The 18,619-nt window shown below is 36.1% G+C and overlaps 1 protein-coding gene across 1 annotated transcript in view; it reads right to left on the bottom strand.

The window, feature by feature from the left end:
* Window positions 1-15,816, bottom strand: part of TTC29 (tetratricopeptide repeat domain 29) — a gene marked incomplete at its 5' end in the record, with an annotated part of 231,644 nt that extends 215,828 nt beyond the window's left edge. The window contains 2 exons of the mRNA XM_080795477.1: window positions 13,698-13,781; window positions 15,725-15,816. Coding sequence (XP_080651603.1) covers window positions 13,698-13,781; window positions 15,725-15,816 — 176 coding nt within the window. The remainder of the gene's footprint in view (window positions 1-13,697; window positions 13,782-15,724) is intronic.
* Between the last annotated feature and the right edge of the window lie 2,803 nt (window positions 15,817-18,619).

Genomic DNA, 18,619 nt, shown 5'->3' on the forward strand with positions numbered 1-18,619 from the left:
AAAACCTACTTAAGAGATGCAGTATTTATGACAAACTGTCTAAATGCCCATTTTATTGTTCATTAGGTGGGCAAAATTCTATTTCATTGCTCTATTTTTCTTATAGAAGGCCATGTGATAACTTTCCTTTGGAATTTAGAATCAGGAAAAAAGCTTGTCTCTGTGAAGAACTTGCATGTTTTCCTCTCATCAGGTAATGAGAACTTTATAGTCCATCACATCTCCCCTTTTGCCCAACCTGCCCAGAAGTTCGGACTGAAACTATATTGACTTTAATGGGCAGCATTTGTACAGACTTTTCCTTTATTTACCTCTCATTTTCTATTTACAATCTGACAACCTGTGTAATATAAAATGTTAACTTTAAGTTTTTTCCATCCTTTCTAGAAAGAAAGCAAGAAATAAAGTGTTACTTTTATGTAAGTCAGAAGAGTGTTAAAGAAGAATGAAATACAATCCTTACTTTCAAAGATCTCTAAGCCTAGAGCAGAGTCCTTTCCTTGTGGCAATTCACAGTGAGAAAGACATTTTCCACAGCAGTTCAGTACAGGCACATATATATTTTATATACGTATGCATATGAAACAAAAGTTGAATGCACTAATCCTCAAAACATTCTAATCTCTTTATAAATATTAACTTAATTATTCCTTGTAATCATTCTATGAGCCAGGCCCTATTATTATCCCTATTTTTCATATGAGGAAACAGAGACACAGAAGGGATAAATAATTTGGCCAAAGTCAAGCAGCTATTTTGTTAGTGTCAAGTTGGGATTTGAGTCCAGGGTGTCTGGTTTTAGAACTCACGCTCTGTTGCATTACAGCTGGTAACCTCCCAATATTTAGCCTTACTCTATGCAATATACTCTTTTCTATTCTATTTTACTACACTCTCTTTCCTTTTTAAAAAGCTAGTCATGGGGTGCCTGGGTGGCTCAATCAGTTAAGCATCCGCCTTACCTACCTTCAGCTCAGGTCATGATCCCAAGGTCCTGGGATGGAGCCCTGCACTGGGCTCTCTGCTCAGCAGGGAGCCTACTTCTCCCTCTGCCTTCAGCTCCCCCTGCTTGTGTCCTTTCTCTCTGTGTGTCAAATAAATAAATAAAATCTTAAAAAATAAAAAGCTAGTCATGATCCCCAAACCCCAAATCCCTAAATGGTTATGGGTCATAACCATACCCACAGGGAGTCACAGTCTATAATTTGTCAAACATTAATCAAAAAGGAAAAAAACCCTACACATATATGATTGTCAATGGCTATTCAGAGCGTTCAAGCAGGAGCTCTGAACTCTACCCTGTTGCTGAGGATGGCTCTAAGGAAGTCTCACAGAGCAAGAAATAGTTACCTGGAAAACAGAAGTTTCCCCAGTACACAAGGCATGAAGGTGGGGGGAGGAGAAAGGCATTTCAGGCAGAGCACATACATAAGGCTATGAAGGGTAAAAGATCATCATTCATTGATTCCCTAAGCATGTGCCAAGCACTGTATGAGTACTAAGGATGCACCTGTGAGCAAAGCAGTCATGGCTCCAGCCTTTTTGAAGCTTGTAGTCTAGTAGAAGAAATGAAGTAGCAATGACAATGCGATGCTATGGGTGCCACGATGGGAACAGTCGTGGGTAATACAGGTGTAGTACATTTTATTACAGATATAGTCACAGGTTTATGGAAGATAGTGAAGCCATTTAAGAATAAGTAAGAGTCAGCCAGGAAATGATAAGGGGAAAAAGCATTCTAGGCAAAGGGAATGGCAATGCACTCAACTGGGGAGATGAGAGAAACTGGTTTAATGAAGACCTGCGTAAATCCAAAGACAGAATAGTGTAATGGTTTGAGGATGGGTTCTGGAACCTGACTGCATAGGTTTAACTTCCTGTTCTTCTGTTTGTTTGCTGTGTGACTGTGGGTAAGTTTCCTAATATATTTGCGCTTCAGTTTCCTAAGCTATAAATGGAACTAAGAAAGACTTTTCTATGATTAAATGAAGTAATACATGTGAGACACTTAGAGCAGTTTGTGAGACATGGTAAGTGCTCAACAAATGTTAGTCATTATTATTATTTTGGTAAATAATAAATTTCAAAGTGGGATGGTGGAGACTGCGTAGACTGAGGTGTGGTTGGCCTTAGTTAAAAAATACTGATTGAGTGCCTACTATGTGCTGGGTACTGTTACAGGTACTAGAAACTTAGCAGTGAACAAGACATTGTCCCAGTTGCTCAGGTCGGTTCACAAGGCATCATCTTTGGTTACTTCCTTTACTCACACCCACATTCATTCTGTTGGTAAGCTCTGACCTCCCTATTATCTAAATATATTCTAAATCAAACCATTTCTTTTAATTTCTACTAGATCTACCCTGGCCAAGATGCCATCATCTCTCACTTGGGCTGTTACCCAGGCAAATATCCATGGAGCAGTCTTAGTGATCCTTTTAAAATGAAGTTACATCACAGTGTTCCCTGCTTAAAATGCTCCACTGATTTCCCAAGATACCTAGAATAAAACTTAAGCACTTCAAAATTATTCTAAGTAACTTCTAACCCCTTAGGAATAATGTGAATGTAATGAAAAAAATTAAAGGGCAAAAGAAGTTTGGAAAGATTCTTTCCCATTGGTTACCTAAGAGTTTTGGAAGACACATTACTTTGTGAATTAATGCATAATTAATTTTAATTAAGAACTGAGGGGATCCACATCAGTGAATTCCAAACAACCAAACTCCTTAAATATAAAAAAAAAGTCCAGAATGAAACAAAACTAGCAAATCAAAACATATTGTTTTCCTAAAATATATTTCTTATTTCCCTGCCATATGAAAGAGAGTAAGGTGAACAAAACAATACTTTGTTACTAAATTTCAATTATTTAATTCCAGCACAATGTAAACACACTGAAAAGAGTACCTGAAGGGCCTGGTCATTACTTGCCTTTCCAAGGTATATCTCCAGAGAATTCGACTTTTTATTAGTGGCTAATTCTTTTGACTTCCCCTTATCAGATGTCATTTCAGTGTGTTAGCCTCCTCTTCACAGTTTCAATCCATAAAAAATTAGAAAAATAAGAGTTTTTCACAGAAAACAACATAGCCAAGCTTATGAAATCAGACAACCCAATTTTATAGACATTTCTAAGTCAACTGACTTGTCCTAAAGATGGCTCCACACACATAGTAAAATACCATTTTTCTAGAGCTTTTCTTGTTTATGCCGAAGTTTGCATACATAGACTGATGTTGGTTAACCTAAATTTGATATCTTAATTAGTGGGATAGCCTTGATATTATTTTTAGTGGAAGGAGACTGTCAAGTTTTACCCAGGGTGTATGGATTATGGCGAAGAAGATGACATTCTTCTCTACCTAGATTTTCTCACAATATTTGATTTTGTTTAATATGATTATACATTAACTTGAAGAGAAGTGCTTAAAATATATAAAAGATGTTTATATAGTCATATGTAGAAAACCGAGATTAAGTGAAATCACAATTTGATATATATATGTATATATATACACACAAATACACAATACTATATATATTTATAAACATACATACTATATACAAATATATATATAGAACCTTCTAAGATCAAAGAAAGTACAGATTATTTAAAATGATCTTAGAGAGAGGCACCTGGGTGGCTCAGTCTATTAAGTGTCTGCCAAAGGCTCAAGTCATAATCTTAGAATTCTGGGATTGAGCCTTGAATCAGGCTCCTTGCATCGCAGGGAACTTGCTTCGCCATCTCCCTCTGCCCGCCAACCCCTGCTTGTGATCGCTCTCTCTCGCTCTCTGACAAATAAATAAATAAAATCTTTAATAAATAAATACATAAATATACAAAATGTTCTCAGAGAACCATTCCAAACAAAATTTTAACAGTTTCCAAATAATTTTAAAATGATTAAAGAAAATTATCCTCTATACATTTATACATTCTTTTTATTTCTTATAACTAGACATTTAAAACTTTTTATTTCAAAAGAGAATCATAATGAAAAGAATTCTTGAAAAATGGTGGTGTAAGAAGCTCCATCGATCTGTCTCCCAACATAGACAGTAATTGCAATCTGATGTAATTATTTTGGAGTGCTAGACTCTACTGAAGCTTTGCAACTTCCATGGGAAAGCTTGGGCAGTAAATTGTGACTAATCTGGTCAGTTTCAACTCTTAGCTCAGTGGCAGCTACTCATCCACCCAGCCCCATGGCAGGCATCCATGCACTAGTTCCAGGTCCAGCATACAAACATGCTTCCAGGAACCAGGATAGGTAATAAGGGCCCTGCTGTCTTGGGGTTCTGTGTTTTGATCACTGATTGTTCCTTCTGATCATGGAGAGGCAGATACAGAATAGGGCAGCCATTATTGCACATATACCTCTATTCTTATAAGCTCCTACCTTGCAGGCTGAAGCAATTTTCAGGAGATTCAAAGAGCTGGTGCTATTCTGGCACCATTCTTTTCCCCTTCATTTTTTATTTTATTTTATTTTTTTACCCTTCAAAAGCCAGATGTTAAAAGCTAGGACATTTGAAAGTAAATGTACATGGGGGGAATTAGTCACCACACATGCCTAAGGAAGAGTGCAGGCTCAAAAAGACCTAGGACAACCTTAAAAGTACACTTCAGGCTACTCCTTGTCATGAAGACAGACTACAACAATAAAACAAAACAAACCAGAATCAAACAAAAACAAAATAGCAGCAAATGCTGTAAAAGGTGAAGAAACTGACTACCAGAGTTTTTAACAACAACAACAATAACAACAAAATCACAAGGTATACAAACAGGAAAGTATCCCATTGAAGGACACAAAAAAATAAGCCAACTGATACTGTCCCTAAGAAAGATCAGATGATACAGAAAGAATATTTGACCAAGTTCAATACTGTCATGATAGAAACACCTAACAAATAAAAATAGAAGGAAACTACCTCAACATAATAAAGCCATATATGAAAACCCACAGCAAACATAATAATCATGAAAGACTGAAAGCTTCCCTCTTAGACTAGGAATAAGGCAAAGATATCCAATTTCATCATATCTATTCAATACAGTAATGGAAGTCCTAGCCAGAGCAATTAGACAAGAAAAAGAAGTAAAAGGTTTTCAAATTGGAAAGAAAGATGTAAAATGATTTGTTTCCAGTGTTGTAGAAACCCTATCTATAAAACCCTAAAGATTACACAAAAAAAGCCATCAGAACTAATAAATTCAGTGAATTAGCAGGAAACAAGTTCAATACAAAAAATTCAGTAGATATCTATACACTAACAATAAATAATCTGAAAAGGAAATTTAAAAAACAACTTATAATAGCAACAATATATAAAATAAAATACTTAGGAGTTAAGTAAGGAGATGGAAGACTTATATAACGAAAACCATAAAATACTGTTGGAAAAAGCTAAAGAAGACATATCTAAATGGAAAGACAGACATATAAACCAATGAAACAGAGAGTCAGAAATTAATCTTTTCGTGTATGGCCAAATGATTTTTTATAAGGATGTCAAGACTATTCAATGGGGAAAGGACAGTCTTTTCACAACTGACGGCCAGAAAACAAGATATCCAAAAGATAAGAAATTAAACCCTTACCTAACAATGTATACATAAATTAAAATGGATCAGAAAACTAAACATAAGAGCTTAATCTATAAAACAGAAGAAAACTTAGGACAAAAGCCTTACAACATGGGTTTTGGCAATGATTTCTTGGATATGATAACAAAGGTACAGATAATAAAAGACAAAACAGATGAACTGGACTTCATGAAAATTAAAAACATTCATTATCAAAAGATACCATAAACAGAGTGAAAGACAACCTAAGGAATAGAAGAAAATAACTGAAAGTCATATATCTGATAAGGGATTAACACCCACAATATATAGACAACTCGCAAAAGTTAATAGCAAAACACAACTCAATTCAAAAATGGTCAAAAGACTCAAACAGACATTTCTCCAAAACGGATATCCAAATGACCAATAAGCACATGAAAAGATGCTCAACATCATTAATCATTAGGGAAATAGAAATGAAAACCACAATGAGATACCACTTCAATGACCACTATCATAAAAGCAGAAAAAAAAAAAAACAATGTTGGTGATGATGTGACAAAATTGGAACCCCTGTATGTTGTCAGTGGGACTGTAAAATGGTTATAGCCATTCTTGTGGTAGAATGATGGTTCCTAAAAAAATTTTAAAATAAAATTATAAATTATTTAGAAACTACACTTTTGGGTTTTTAATCAAAAGAATTGGAAACAGAGTCTTGAAGAATTATTTGTAGACCTATGTTCATAGCAGTATTAGGTAGCTAAAACATGGGCGTAACCCAAGTGTTCATTAATGAATGAATGGATAAGCGAAATACGGTCTATATGTACAATGAAATATTATTCAGCCTTACAAAGGAAGAAAATTCTTCCTTTTTGTTGTATGTTGTATGCTACAACATGGATGGACCTTGAGGAAATTGTGCAAAGTGAAATAAGCCAGTCACAGAAAGATAACTACGGAATGATTTTAATTATATAAAGTATTTATATGAGGAGTCAAAATAACAAAGACAGAAAGTAGCACAGTGGTTCCAAGGAGCTGAGGGGTGAGGTATTGTTTATTGGCTACAGAGTTTCAGTTTTGCAAGACGAAAAGAATTCTAGGGATAGGTGGTGGTGAGTATGAATATATTTAATGCCATGAACTGTACACTTAAAAAACAGTTAAAATGGGGGGCCCCTGGGTGGCTAATCCCACTGTTTTGACTGATTCAACCCCTGTGGTACCTGGGTGTTTATCTCCTTTTGTCACTCTGTTCCTTGTTCATGAAAGAGCAATTTCCCAGATGATTTCCAAATAGAGGAGGGCCATTGTGCACTTCCAGGTTTATAAGCTATTCTGAGAAAAGCCATGTTCTTTGGCTATATTCCTTACATGTAAAGCAATCTTATCATAATAATGGTAAGTTTAAGCGACTTGTAGAAATGTTTTAAGTGTTTGGAATAGCTTAGCAGGCTGTACAAATTGTGTTGCATGGTACAGCATAAGTTAGTTTATGAAAAACTCATTATAAGTTGAGATTTTAAAAAAATTTCTCTTCATTGGTTAGCATTACTAAGTTTGCAATGTATCTCTTATTAAAAACTCTGAACATGATGAACATGATACCTAGTAAAAAGCAAAATATGTGACTGTACATATTTACAGAAAAGTGATAAATTAATATTAATACTTAAATCAACATATAAAGTTAATGTGAAGTATTTAGGTTATTTACATTAATTAATAAATGCTTTAAAAGCAAAAAAAATATCAATGACAGTTAAATAGCTAAAGTGAGGGTTGTGTATATGTGCTTCATATAGAGAATCTCATTTAACTTTTGTAAGAATTTCCCGTTATTACTCTGTTCTCAAAATAGGTAGGGAAATCAGAAATTAGAGAAATCAGGTAACCTGCTTAAGATTACACAGGTATTAGGCAGCAAAATCAAATTTCCAACTGAGGAAGAAATCGGCTCCCATAACAACCAGAGCTGTAATGTCATGATTCCTATGCTTTTAGCCTACAAAGAAATTTTTTTTTAATCTAATAGAGCTGCTAAATTTAAACACCATATATGAAAATATTTTAAAGCAAACTTTTAAAGGACATAAAGACATAAGTTACTAAGAAATTGGCATTTCTGTGTTCTATTGACATTTGAAATATTTCCTCCTTTTTTATTTAGTTAGACTTAGTTTTGATGAAAGCGTGTGATCTTTTTTGCACCTAGGGAAGAATTCTTTTTTAAAGTTCCTTCCAACTACATTTACTAAATTCCAAGATTTTAAACTTTATTCATATCAATATTCTTTTTTTTTTTAAAGTTATGGTCAGAACAAGTATTCTTTCCTAGTTTCACATCCTAGAGATTTGCTGCAGAAGATAATACTAGAATTTTAAAAAGCAAGCAAATAAATGAAAGTAAATAAACAAGAAAGGTACCCCTCCTCTTTTCCTATTATTAGTCTCTGCTATTGCTTAATTTTTTATATTCATGAGAGGGTAAGGAATAATCACTTCTCCATTTCAGAACATCAAAATCCTGTCTCTCTTTCTCAAGTCAGGAAGACCTTGAAACACAGTCTGCCACCCAGAAGGAAAGAGGGGCCGCTTCCTTTCCCTCTCTTCCCTGCCCGTTCCTACTAGTCACCCAACCATTTATTCGGCAACTGTCCATTTCAGAAAGTTAATTTGCAAAACTCCATACAGCATTTCACTTATTACTTTACAAGAGAGCAAAATGTTTTGGAGGGAAAACAAAATGACTTCACAAAATTATTTAGAAGTAAACAAGATTGATGAAGCAGAGGAACAGCACACTGGAAGGAACCTAAATTCCCACAGGGTTGGGTGAAATATAACCCGAATAAACGTCTTCACCCCCTTACATATACTCTGATTACCTGGCCACTGTACAGATCCAGGAGTTAAATTTGCCTGTAACAAGAATATCTGTGGTTCATAAAAGCACGTTTGGAAGACATTTTTGAAATAAAATCAAGATGAAAACGTAACATTGGCAAAACGCTACGTTAACTGCCTAAGTACAAATCAGTTCAAAATGAGGAAGAGGAGAAAGGCTTTAAAAGCTATGAAAATAAATGGCTCTTTGTTTCTTTATAACTCAAACTCGTTGTATACGGTAACTGACAGTTCTAATTGCCACTGTGCTGACAAAGTGATGCTTAGCACACTACAGCTGATGATGCTGAAAGGTGCTCTGCAAGAAAGCAGTATCTGAGAGATGCACAGTTTTGAACTAAACCTGTTCTTCCACATAATAGAACGTGATATCTGCAGCAGAAAGTAATACTGAGCAGATTAGCATTTTTAGTCCCTTGATGATTTTGTTTATTTGTATCTTCATATACACAGCTGAAGCTGTAAAAACTGCCCCCCAGAAATTTTTCTTTGAATCTACAAATGATACTTTCATTACTTAGCTACTCAAAGCAATTACAATATGATAATAAGTGACGCTTTCAATCCTTTAAAAAAAAATACGATACTCTGACAATATAAGACAGAATAAAAAACAAAGTACAAAACCACAACAGGATCTTTCAGTTGTTAAAAGTCAGTCAAATACTATCGATGAACTATTTGAAGATTTATCTAAGAAAGTCAAATTGTGAATGTCAATTATATTGTACGTGAGTACAGAATGTGGGGAGAAATGTACCTAGTAGGCACACAAATAACCCAGTCGCTTAAAAAGGAATGAAGAATACTGAAATTCTTCTGTAAATGTAGATAATGAAAAACCCAGAAACCCTTTGCTTAGGAACTACTTTACGCATTCCACAGTAAAATGATCCACCATCAATGGGTTTGGCTATCCCAGGAACAACTACTCTAGGTTGTCGTGCCCAATTACCTGTTTAAATTTTATACCCCTACTTGTATACATAAAACACTTCTTTGAGGAATTAAGCTGCTATGATTCAATATTCAAACCAGATGAAAATATTGTAACCAAAGAATAGTCACAACAGGAAACCTATTTCATGGTGCCAGTCTGACCTTTTTTTCCCTCATTCATTCATTTAACTTGCAGGTGTTGAGCTCTGACCATGTGCCAGGGTACACAGAGGCATGGCTCTGTTCCTGTGCAGATCCACTCTGCTGGGGATGAAGACAGTTGACATGCAGGCTCCCAGTGCAAGAGGGAGACCAAGTTACAGCAGAAATAGAGCCAGATGATTTGGCTGAGAATAAACAGAGGTGGGATGAGGGCTACTGGATTATGAGGTCAGGGAATGGCAGACTAAAGAGGTTCCATTCAAGATGACCGACACTGTAGGACAATAAAGTGTCAGCAATAAGGCCATGATGAAAGGAGGAGTAGTGGAGAAAATGGGAGATAAAGTCAGAGAGGTCAGGGAAATCCAAATCATGCACAGTAAAGTCCAAACCATGATAAACCTTAGAACTTGAAAAGCTCTCAGAGGGTTTTAAGCAGGTGAGTGTCATGATCTGATGACTCTGGAGGCCGAATTTCGGCAGAGTTAGAGGGGATATGAGAAGAGCAGCTGGGAGACTATTCTAGTGATCTTGGCAAGGGATGATGGTGGCTATGCAATGAAGAGAAGCAGATGAAGACAGGATATATTTAGGAGTTATATCTGATAGAACATAGTGATGGATTAGATGGGGGAGCGTGGTGAAGTCAGGGTGCAACTCAAGGCTGCCTTGGTGCCACTTGCTGAACTGAGGAAAGACTGTGGGGGATTATTTGGTCGGGGAGGTGAGGGAAAGTAGGGGTAAATCAAGAGTCCAGTTTGTGGCCAGATTAGTTTTAGAATGTGTCTTAAGTACCCAAGTAGCTATGTAAAGGAGGCAGTTGGATATAAAAATTTGGAGCTCAGTGGAGAACTCAGGGCTAGATTTATAAATGTGATAGTCATTAGGGTACTGCTGTACTTAATACTGGATCCAGGGGGAGTGCCACTGGAATAGAGGGCCTAGGACTCAGCCCTAGGACAACCCACCACTGAGGGTTTGCAAAGAGAAAGCCAGCCTAAGGAGGCACAGAGTCTGGAGGAAAACTATAGAACATGGCATCCTGGAAGCCACAGGTACTGAGTGACCAAATGAGAGAGCGCTGAACTCTATCAAATGTTGTGAAGATGTCAAGCAAGATGAGGACAGAAATGTGATCATAAAAATGGAGGTGTTAGTCATTCTAACCTGGGAGATTTCTTTGACTTCTGGGACCAGACAACTATCTAGAGTCAATTGATGCAAGAATGGGTGCAAATACTGAGACAGTGCTTCTGGTTGCTATGAAGGGTAGAGGAAAATGGGAGAGAACCTGTGTGGGGGTGGGGGGGTGCAGATAAGAAGTCAAGGGAAATATTAAAGGAGGTATGAATGCTAGTGAGATTGATCCAGTTGAAAGGGAAAATGATGATGTAGAAGAAAAACATGTTTAAATGTGGAGAAAGTCTCGGAACAAGTAAGAGGGCATGGTATCCAGAGCACAAGCAGAGGCATCATCCTGAGATGAGAATAGGAACTCCACCAATTTTGATAGAAGGAAAGTCACAGAGTGTGAGTTTATATATATGTCAACTGGTGTATTTTGGGTTAGATGATGAGTGCACATACATATTACGGGATATCAAAGCTAGTGGCTATCAATTATACAATGAACATATATACAACCATCTTACCATCTTTATATATATGTCATATATATTACCATCGAAAAGAAGAACAAAGCAGTATATACAGACTTAAAGATATATCTTAGATATGGCTTTTCTTGTTGAAAATTTGATTCATCAATTTCTCCCACTCGTATACTAAGGTTCTGTGAAGTACTAGTTTGGTAACTTTATAATGCCACCAAACAGAAAGCCAAACTCAAAATCTGTCTTCCGTGGCAGGTTTCATCCGACCACCTTAGTTTTCTCTGATTTCCTCCATACCTTGAGGCTGCACTTCACAATACAATCAGCACTCATTCATTCCATTTTCTTTTCCTGTTCATAAATCTTATTATCTCGAATTGAGACAAGGATGGGGCCAAATATTGTACGATAAGATATCACTGTCTCTCCCACTGTGAAAAACCTGGTATTAGATATAAAGTAGGCACTTAAATGCTTGCTGACCAATTTATCTTTTCAGAGTTGACTGACTAATAAAAAGTTTTACATAGCAATTCCTTGGTTAAGAGAATATGCATAATTCTTCACGGTACCTGCTGAGTATTGCTGAGAGTGCTGAAATAATTCATCAGTTTTCTCCTTTACATGCTTTTCAATTAGTTTGTCTGTAGCAAAGTCTAGACTATATATCAGTCAAAAACAGAAGAGTGAGCTAAGTACCAGCTATCTTCCTACTAAGGTTTGCATCCACCATCCTAGCTTTGGTCTAAAAATGTATTCAGCTGCAGGAAACTTTAAGGAGAATGAAATTGTAAGGCTGGAGAATTGCCCAGTGTTACTTGTTTCCTGTAGCATATTATGGATTTGAAATCAATTTGGTAATACCTTTAGTGAAAAAAATATTAAGAGAATAGTCATCAGCAAATCCTATTCTGCACTGCTTTAAAGTTTTCTTCAATACAGACTAAAAGTTTAACAGATTTTAAGTGCTGTATATGGATTTCTAGCTTGTTAAGATATGTGAAGTATAAGTTTAATGCCAAATTTAACATCTAATTATTAAGTCAATTACAGATATTTGGATATCATCATATTTAAATTAGAATGAAAATATCACCTATATATATTTTTCTTTTAAGTAATTTATTATCAGACAATATTAACCTTTAATTTTATCCAACAGGTTACCATGGAAAGTTAATAAATTAACAATCAGGGGCACCCGGGTGGCTCAGTGGGTTAAAGCCTCTGCCTTCAGCTCGGGTCATGATCCCAGGGTCCTGGGATTGAGCCCCGCATCGCATCGGGCTCTCCGCTCAGCAGGGAGCCTGTTTCCCCCTCTCTGTCTCTGCCTGCCTCTCTGCCTACTTTTGATCTCTGTCTGTCAAATAAATAAATAAAATCTTAAAAAAAAAAGTCCCGAGGGTTTAAAAAAAAAATAAAATAACAATCAGAGCATTTAACCAAAGGTCCCAGATACTATACATGGCAGTCAATAGTGTTCCAAGGAAGACAGTGATTAAAGGTACTGTAAAATTTTGTCACTTTTTAAAATAAAGTAGCTACTGACAGAATGAACTATTCCATTTTTCCACACTACATGCAAATTGACACAGATAATATCTAATAATATGAAACATATCAAGTAACTTGGAATTTTAGACTCTATGAAAAACTATACCGAAATATCATTAAGAAAACTCTTCCAGTGGACTCCCACAGCACTAGACAATACGAATTGGGAGGATGTTTTAAAAACATGTGCTGCACAAAATATTCTAATTGAATCATTTAACGAGTTTCATAAGATGCATGTATATTTATAACATTTCCATTTTTCAATGCCTGCCTGCATCTAAAGATCTGATGATAACATGGTCACAAAGTCTATAAGCAAGAAATATTAAATCTGTTCAGCTATTATTTTAGGTTTTTACTCATTTCTCACTAACCTACAAAGGTTTTTATAGTTTTTACTTAAACCATAAGTTTCTAACTAGTGATAAAATGGCAAAGTTTATAATGTTCATTGATAAAATAAATCCAGACAATTTAGAATTGTTTAAAAACCAACTGATAAACTATGATGCATTCATTCTTTTTGTGAGTTTTGGTGGGGGGGAGGAACATATATTAGTACAGAATTTTTGTTTTAAATCACTAGGAAAAAAAGATATGATCTTTCTCTAAAAGCTTTTTTCTCCCCCATGGAGGCAATACACCTTAAAATGGAAGTTAATAAGCAATTAATGGCATAGACTTAACTAAAATATTGCAAATGTGATAGTGTATTATCTTGGTAAATATGAGAATTTTGAAGGCCATAAAATTAAAGACTTTGATATGTGTAAGATCAATAGACATGACTTATCACTATTTAATATGAGCTTTAATTTTTAAATGCCATGTTCCAGTGAAAAAGTGTACTGCACAAGAAAATTGAAATTTCAATAAAGAATCAAGACAAAAGAAACAAACTTTATATTAAAGTACTTTTAAGAGGTTATACTTACGCAGCAACCTCCTCTTTTGACAGTCCTTTGAAATTCTCCTCGAGGTAATGATCTATGTCATCTTTTTCTTTGATCAACTGAGACCTAAATGAAATGGAAAGAAATAATAAAGCACTGCTTTATCAAGTTGAAAAGCTCCCAAACATATAAAATGCTACCAGGAGAACAGAAATATTTAAGGTATAATACCATATATAATAAATGTTCTACAGTAGCTATAGAGATAGATTATTGATTAATAATTTCCAAATTTTCATTTTCTTGATTGTTAAGAGATAGGGAAGAATCTTAAATTCAGTATGCAAACAAATCAGCAACACATTAAAACAATCAATGAATTCTTAAGAAAAATGGAGTTTTCTCCTCAAAACTTATAAGCTCTTCCATTTTGCTCATGTTGCTTCACATTATAATTTTGCAATACAGAAGTCATATTCTGTTTGGCCCAGGATTTTGAACTAAGAACACCTGCTTGAAACAAACATACAACATTTATCTGTTCCAAACATTACCAAATTTTGCTCTGAAATGTTGTTTGAGAGGGTTTTTAGTCACACATAAAATTCAAATTATTATTAAAAAAGTGACTTTAAGACGACTTTAATGTGAAATCTATTACACTGGTAGTGTGTTTTTTCTCCAACCTCCATTACACCTTTAAAAACAAGCATATTACTAACATCTCAAAACAATGGGAGTATGGGACTAAACAAGCATCTGTTTTTACTCAGAAGGCAATGGAAAATCTTTTTTTTTTTTTTTTTAAGATTTATTTATTTATTTGACAGAGAGACAGAGAGAGCAAAAGCAGGGGGAGCAGCAGGGGGAGGGAGAAGTGGGCTCCCAGCCAAAGGCAGACACTTAACCAACTGAGCCACCCAGGTGCCCCTGGAAAATCTTGATACAAAACTTTGCCTTAAATGGTTATGAAAAAAGTGTTTTTCTTCCATAAAATGAATACAAGAAATAGTGTTCTTTAAAATCCATCTTATTTTAGAGATGTGAGATTGGGCTCCATTTTTGCTGGTTTTGAAAAGAAAATGGAATCTCAAGCATTATAAAAGGCAGGAAGAACAAGCTTTTTCAGAGTTTGTAAATACTCCCCATTATTCAAAAGTAAAACTGAAAATAAGAATATACATATATCCTGAATTATGCATGTATCAAAAAATTTGTTTTTCAAACTTTTTGAGAAGAAACTTTGATTTGCTGTTATAAGGGAACTTCCATGCTGTTTTAACTACATGCATTTATTTTGGTCCAGGGACGTTGGTCTTTCCCAGAAATACTAAGAATAAAGTATGTTCCTTCTCAAAACAAAGTAGTTTCATAATACTTTGATCGTTTGCCTTGTCGGAAGGGAAAATTTGGCATATAAAGAAAATAATCAAATCTACATGTGCAAATTCTTTATATCAATAAATAATATGCATCAGTATAACTCAATAAAACCATAAATGGCAACTTCTAAATAATACTACCCTCATTAAAACTTGTGACAAAACACATTGTTCTCTTCTATACTTTCCGGGCAGCAACTCTAGGAACTCAGCAGCTGGTTAGTGTAGCAGCAGTGTGATGAAGCATTTTTAGCCCAGGATCATTTCAGCACCTAAATCTGGCCTGCCAACTTACCCTAGTAGTGATACTGTGTCTTCCTCCCTCCATAACAGAAATCGGCACTCAGGACCTTGCAGATTGGAAGCTGTACACCTTTCACTCCTAAAGCCTCTGCTTTCAATTATCCGCTAATGTTTTTAAAAGGAAATATATCTCCAAAGTTTCCTAGGACCATGATATAATTAGAATAGGTAATAAAACAATCAAATGAGTACTAGCTTACTAAATAAATTCTTAGTATTTGAATGAGCTTCATTGATTCTTTTGAAATAGCAAATTTGAATATTCTGAATATAACAATATACTCTTATCTTTGAATAATTTTGTTTTCTGAGATGTGCTATTGACATTTCTTACTGCAAGAAATTCATTCTTTAGAGAAAGAGATGAAAACCAGGGTTACATACCTTGGAATTGTTCTGGGAGAACATGGCAGCTTCTGCCTGGCTAAAGATGTAAGCTTTGGGCGTGTCATGGGCAACAGGGGCAGGGTGGTCATTTTGGACTACCAAAAAAAAAAAAAAAATAGAAACAGTATTTTAAAGAATGAATCTTTCAAAGAATCCTTTAAGACATTATTAGAGATCCACAGTCTGTCATCTGAGCTGAGAATGCCTCTGTGTGTAGAGCTACAGCTCTATTATTCAGGAATGATACTCAGTGAGTGGATTCTGCAGGTTGTTTCTCATTATTTTCTTCTACCATCTGCCTTTTGGCCAATTTATTACTTGTCTGCATCTCTACCACCAAGTGGATAAGGAGAAAAATCTGATAAATGCATTGAATATTCAGATGATCAGGAGCTTTGGTATGAGTTTTGTTAAGGGACATGGTTGCAATTAAAGAGTGAAGATTTTTAGGACAGCTCTGGATTTCAAATGCTCATGCTTTGCTCTCCTGTTACAATCAATAATTGAAAATTGCTCATACTTTGCGGTTTTCTAAAACTTTCTTACTCACAAATAAAGGCTTTTCCTTAGAAGTGATGGGTGCTAAGACTGATTCTCAACAAGCAGACAGCTGCCCCAAGACACACAAAGCTACCATAGTGTAACAAATCACTTCAGAATACAGAGGTCCAGGAAAAATTGTTGAAAACAACAATCATTTCATTATCTTTCACACTTTTTGCGGGTCAGGAATTTAAGGCAGGGTGCAAAGGGATGGCTTTTCTCTACACCATGATGCTGAGCCTCTTCTGGGAAGACTCAGAAGCTTGGGGTAAATCAGTGGTGTTGGGGTGGGGGTCAGGAATCATCTGTAAGTGTCTTATTTCATATACCTGATAGACAATACTATTAGCTGGGACCTTAACTGGGCTGTTTGCTAGAACATCATGCATAGCTACCCGTAGGGCTTGGGCTTCCTCACAGCATAGCTGTCTCAGATTTCTCAAGTGGCAGCTCAGTACTCCAAAGGCAAGGATGCCAAAGAAAAGCCAGGCGGAAACTATAGCCACTTGCAGAGTCCGGCCTTGGAAGCCATATAGCATCCCTTCTACTGTGATAAAAGATCTGTTCATAGTCAAGGCTAACGAACATCGATTCACCCACCGAGGGAAGAGCATCAACTTCACATGGTATGAAGAGAATGTGGGATGAGAGATATTGTTGTGGCCACCTTGAGGAAATGCAATGTGTCACAGTGAGGAAGGTAACTGAGCAATAATGAAGGCGGGTCTATAAAATCAAATTATCTAGGGGTGCCTGGGTGGCTCAGGTAGTTAAGCATCTGCCTTTGGCCTGGGTCATGGTCCCAAGGTCCTGGGATCAAGCCCCACGTCCGGCTCCCCGCTTTGCGAGAAGTCTGCTTCTCCCTCTGCCTCTGCTCCTCCTCTCTGTTCCTTTTGTCTGTCTGTCTGTCTCTCTCTCTCTCTCTAATAAATAAATAAAATCTTTAAAAAAAAACTATCTAAAATTTACCTTAAATAGGAAGAGGTGTGGACGTGTCTGTGGACTTAGAATGGAAAAACTATCACATGCTGCAAGGGCTTTCAGATGCAAAAGAAAGCACACTTCTATGGTTAGAGAGGCATCCACAAGGCCAGAGCCTCTTGATTCCTCCACCATGTCCACCAGTTTCGACCTCTATCCTTAGCCTCACCAAGCAAGTGAAAGGTTTGTTTTAGGTTTTAAATCACCTACCTGTGTGACTCAGGGTAAAGCACTATCAACCTGGGTCTTGAATATATTTAATAGATACTTATTGAGCTACTACTTGGTTCCAGGTCCTGGTCTAGGTGCTGAAGATATAGCAGTGACCAAAAAGATGAAAACATCTGATCTCAGAAAATTTACATTATAGGGGTAGATGTGAGAGAACGATAACACACAAATATGCAAAATACATACAATGTCAGATGATGACAAGATCTACGGCAAAAAGTTAAGCAGGGAACTAGAAATTACCCAAATGCTCACCAGTAGCAAAGGCATAAATAAGAGCAGGATGAGATAAAGTCAAAGAAGTTAAAGAGAAATTTGGGAGTGTTCCGATGGTAAGGGTTTTGAAGATAATTATAAAAACTGACTTTTACTCTGATGAAGTTAAGAATCCACTAGAGGATTTTGAGCACGGTTGCACCTAGAAAGGTTCACTCTGGTTTCTCTTTCAAGCTTAGACTGTAGGGGAAGAAGGGCAGACAACAGGGACGCCAGCTGGGAGATTGTTATGAAATTTGAGTGAGAGAAGACAGTTGCTTAGGTAGAGGTCAAGGTGGACAGATGTGGTTAGACCTGAGGTAGAGCCAGCTGTGGAGAGCCAAGGTACCGTGTTCCTCTACTAAGCCATGAGGGAGCGGGATAGAAGAACAATAAGACTCAAGGGAAAACCTTTTGAAATCCAGTGTAGAAACAGACAGTCTTATATTTACAAATAGAATATTGTCATGAAAATAATTTTTGGCATAATTAAAGAGAAGATTTTAATGAGGATCAGTGTCATGGTTTACACACTATGGAATCCTAGTATTACCCAGATTATTGGGGCATGATATGATCCATGAAACAATGTCCACTTATTTTAATATAGTTATAGCTTACACATACCGTGTGAACAGCAAATGTTAATCCTCTCCTACACGGTAACTTCATAATATAATGACTTCTTTTGTAATTAAAAAAAATCTGTTTTTCTAATCAGATGTCATATTAACTAGTTGAGTTACCTGGAAACCACAACTTATTAAATGACAACTGTATGCAGAACATGTGGTAAGAAGTTATGGTCAAGATAAAGACAGATCTCAAGTACAGGCTTGAAAGGATAACAAAGGCTCTCTCAAACTCACCTCCCATGAGCCT

The sequence above is a fragment of the Martes martes genome, assembly GCF_963455335.1.
Source record: "Martes martes genome assembly, chromosome: 2".
In the NCBI taxonomy this organism is placed as follows: Eukaryota; Metazoa; Chordata; class Mammalia; order Carnivora; family Mustelidae; genus Martes; species Martes martes.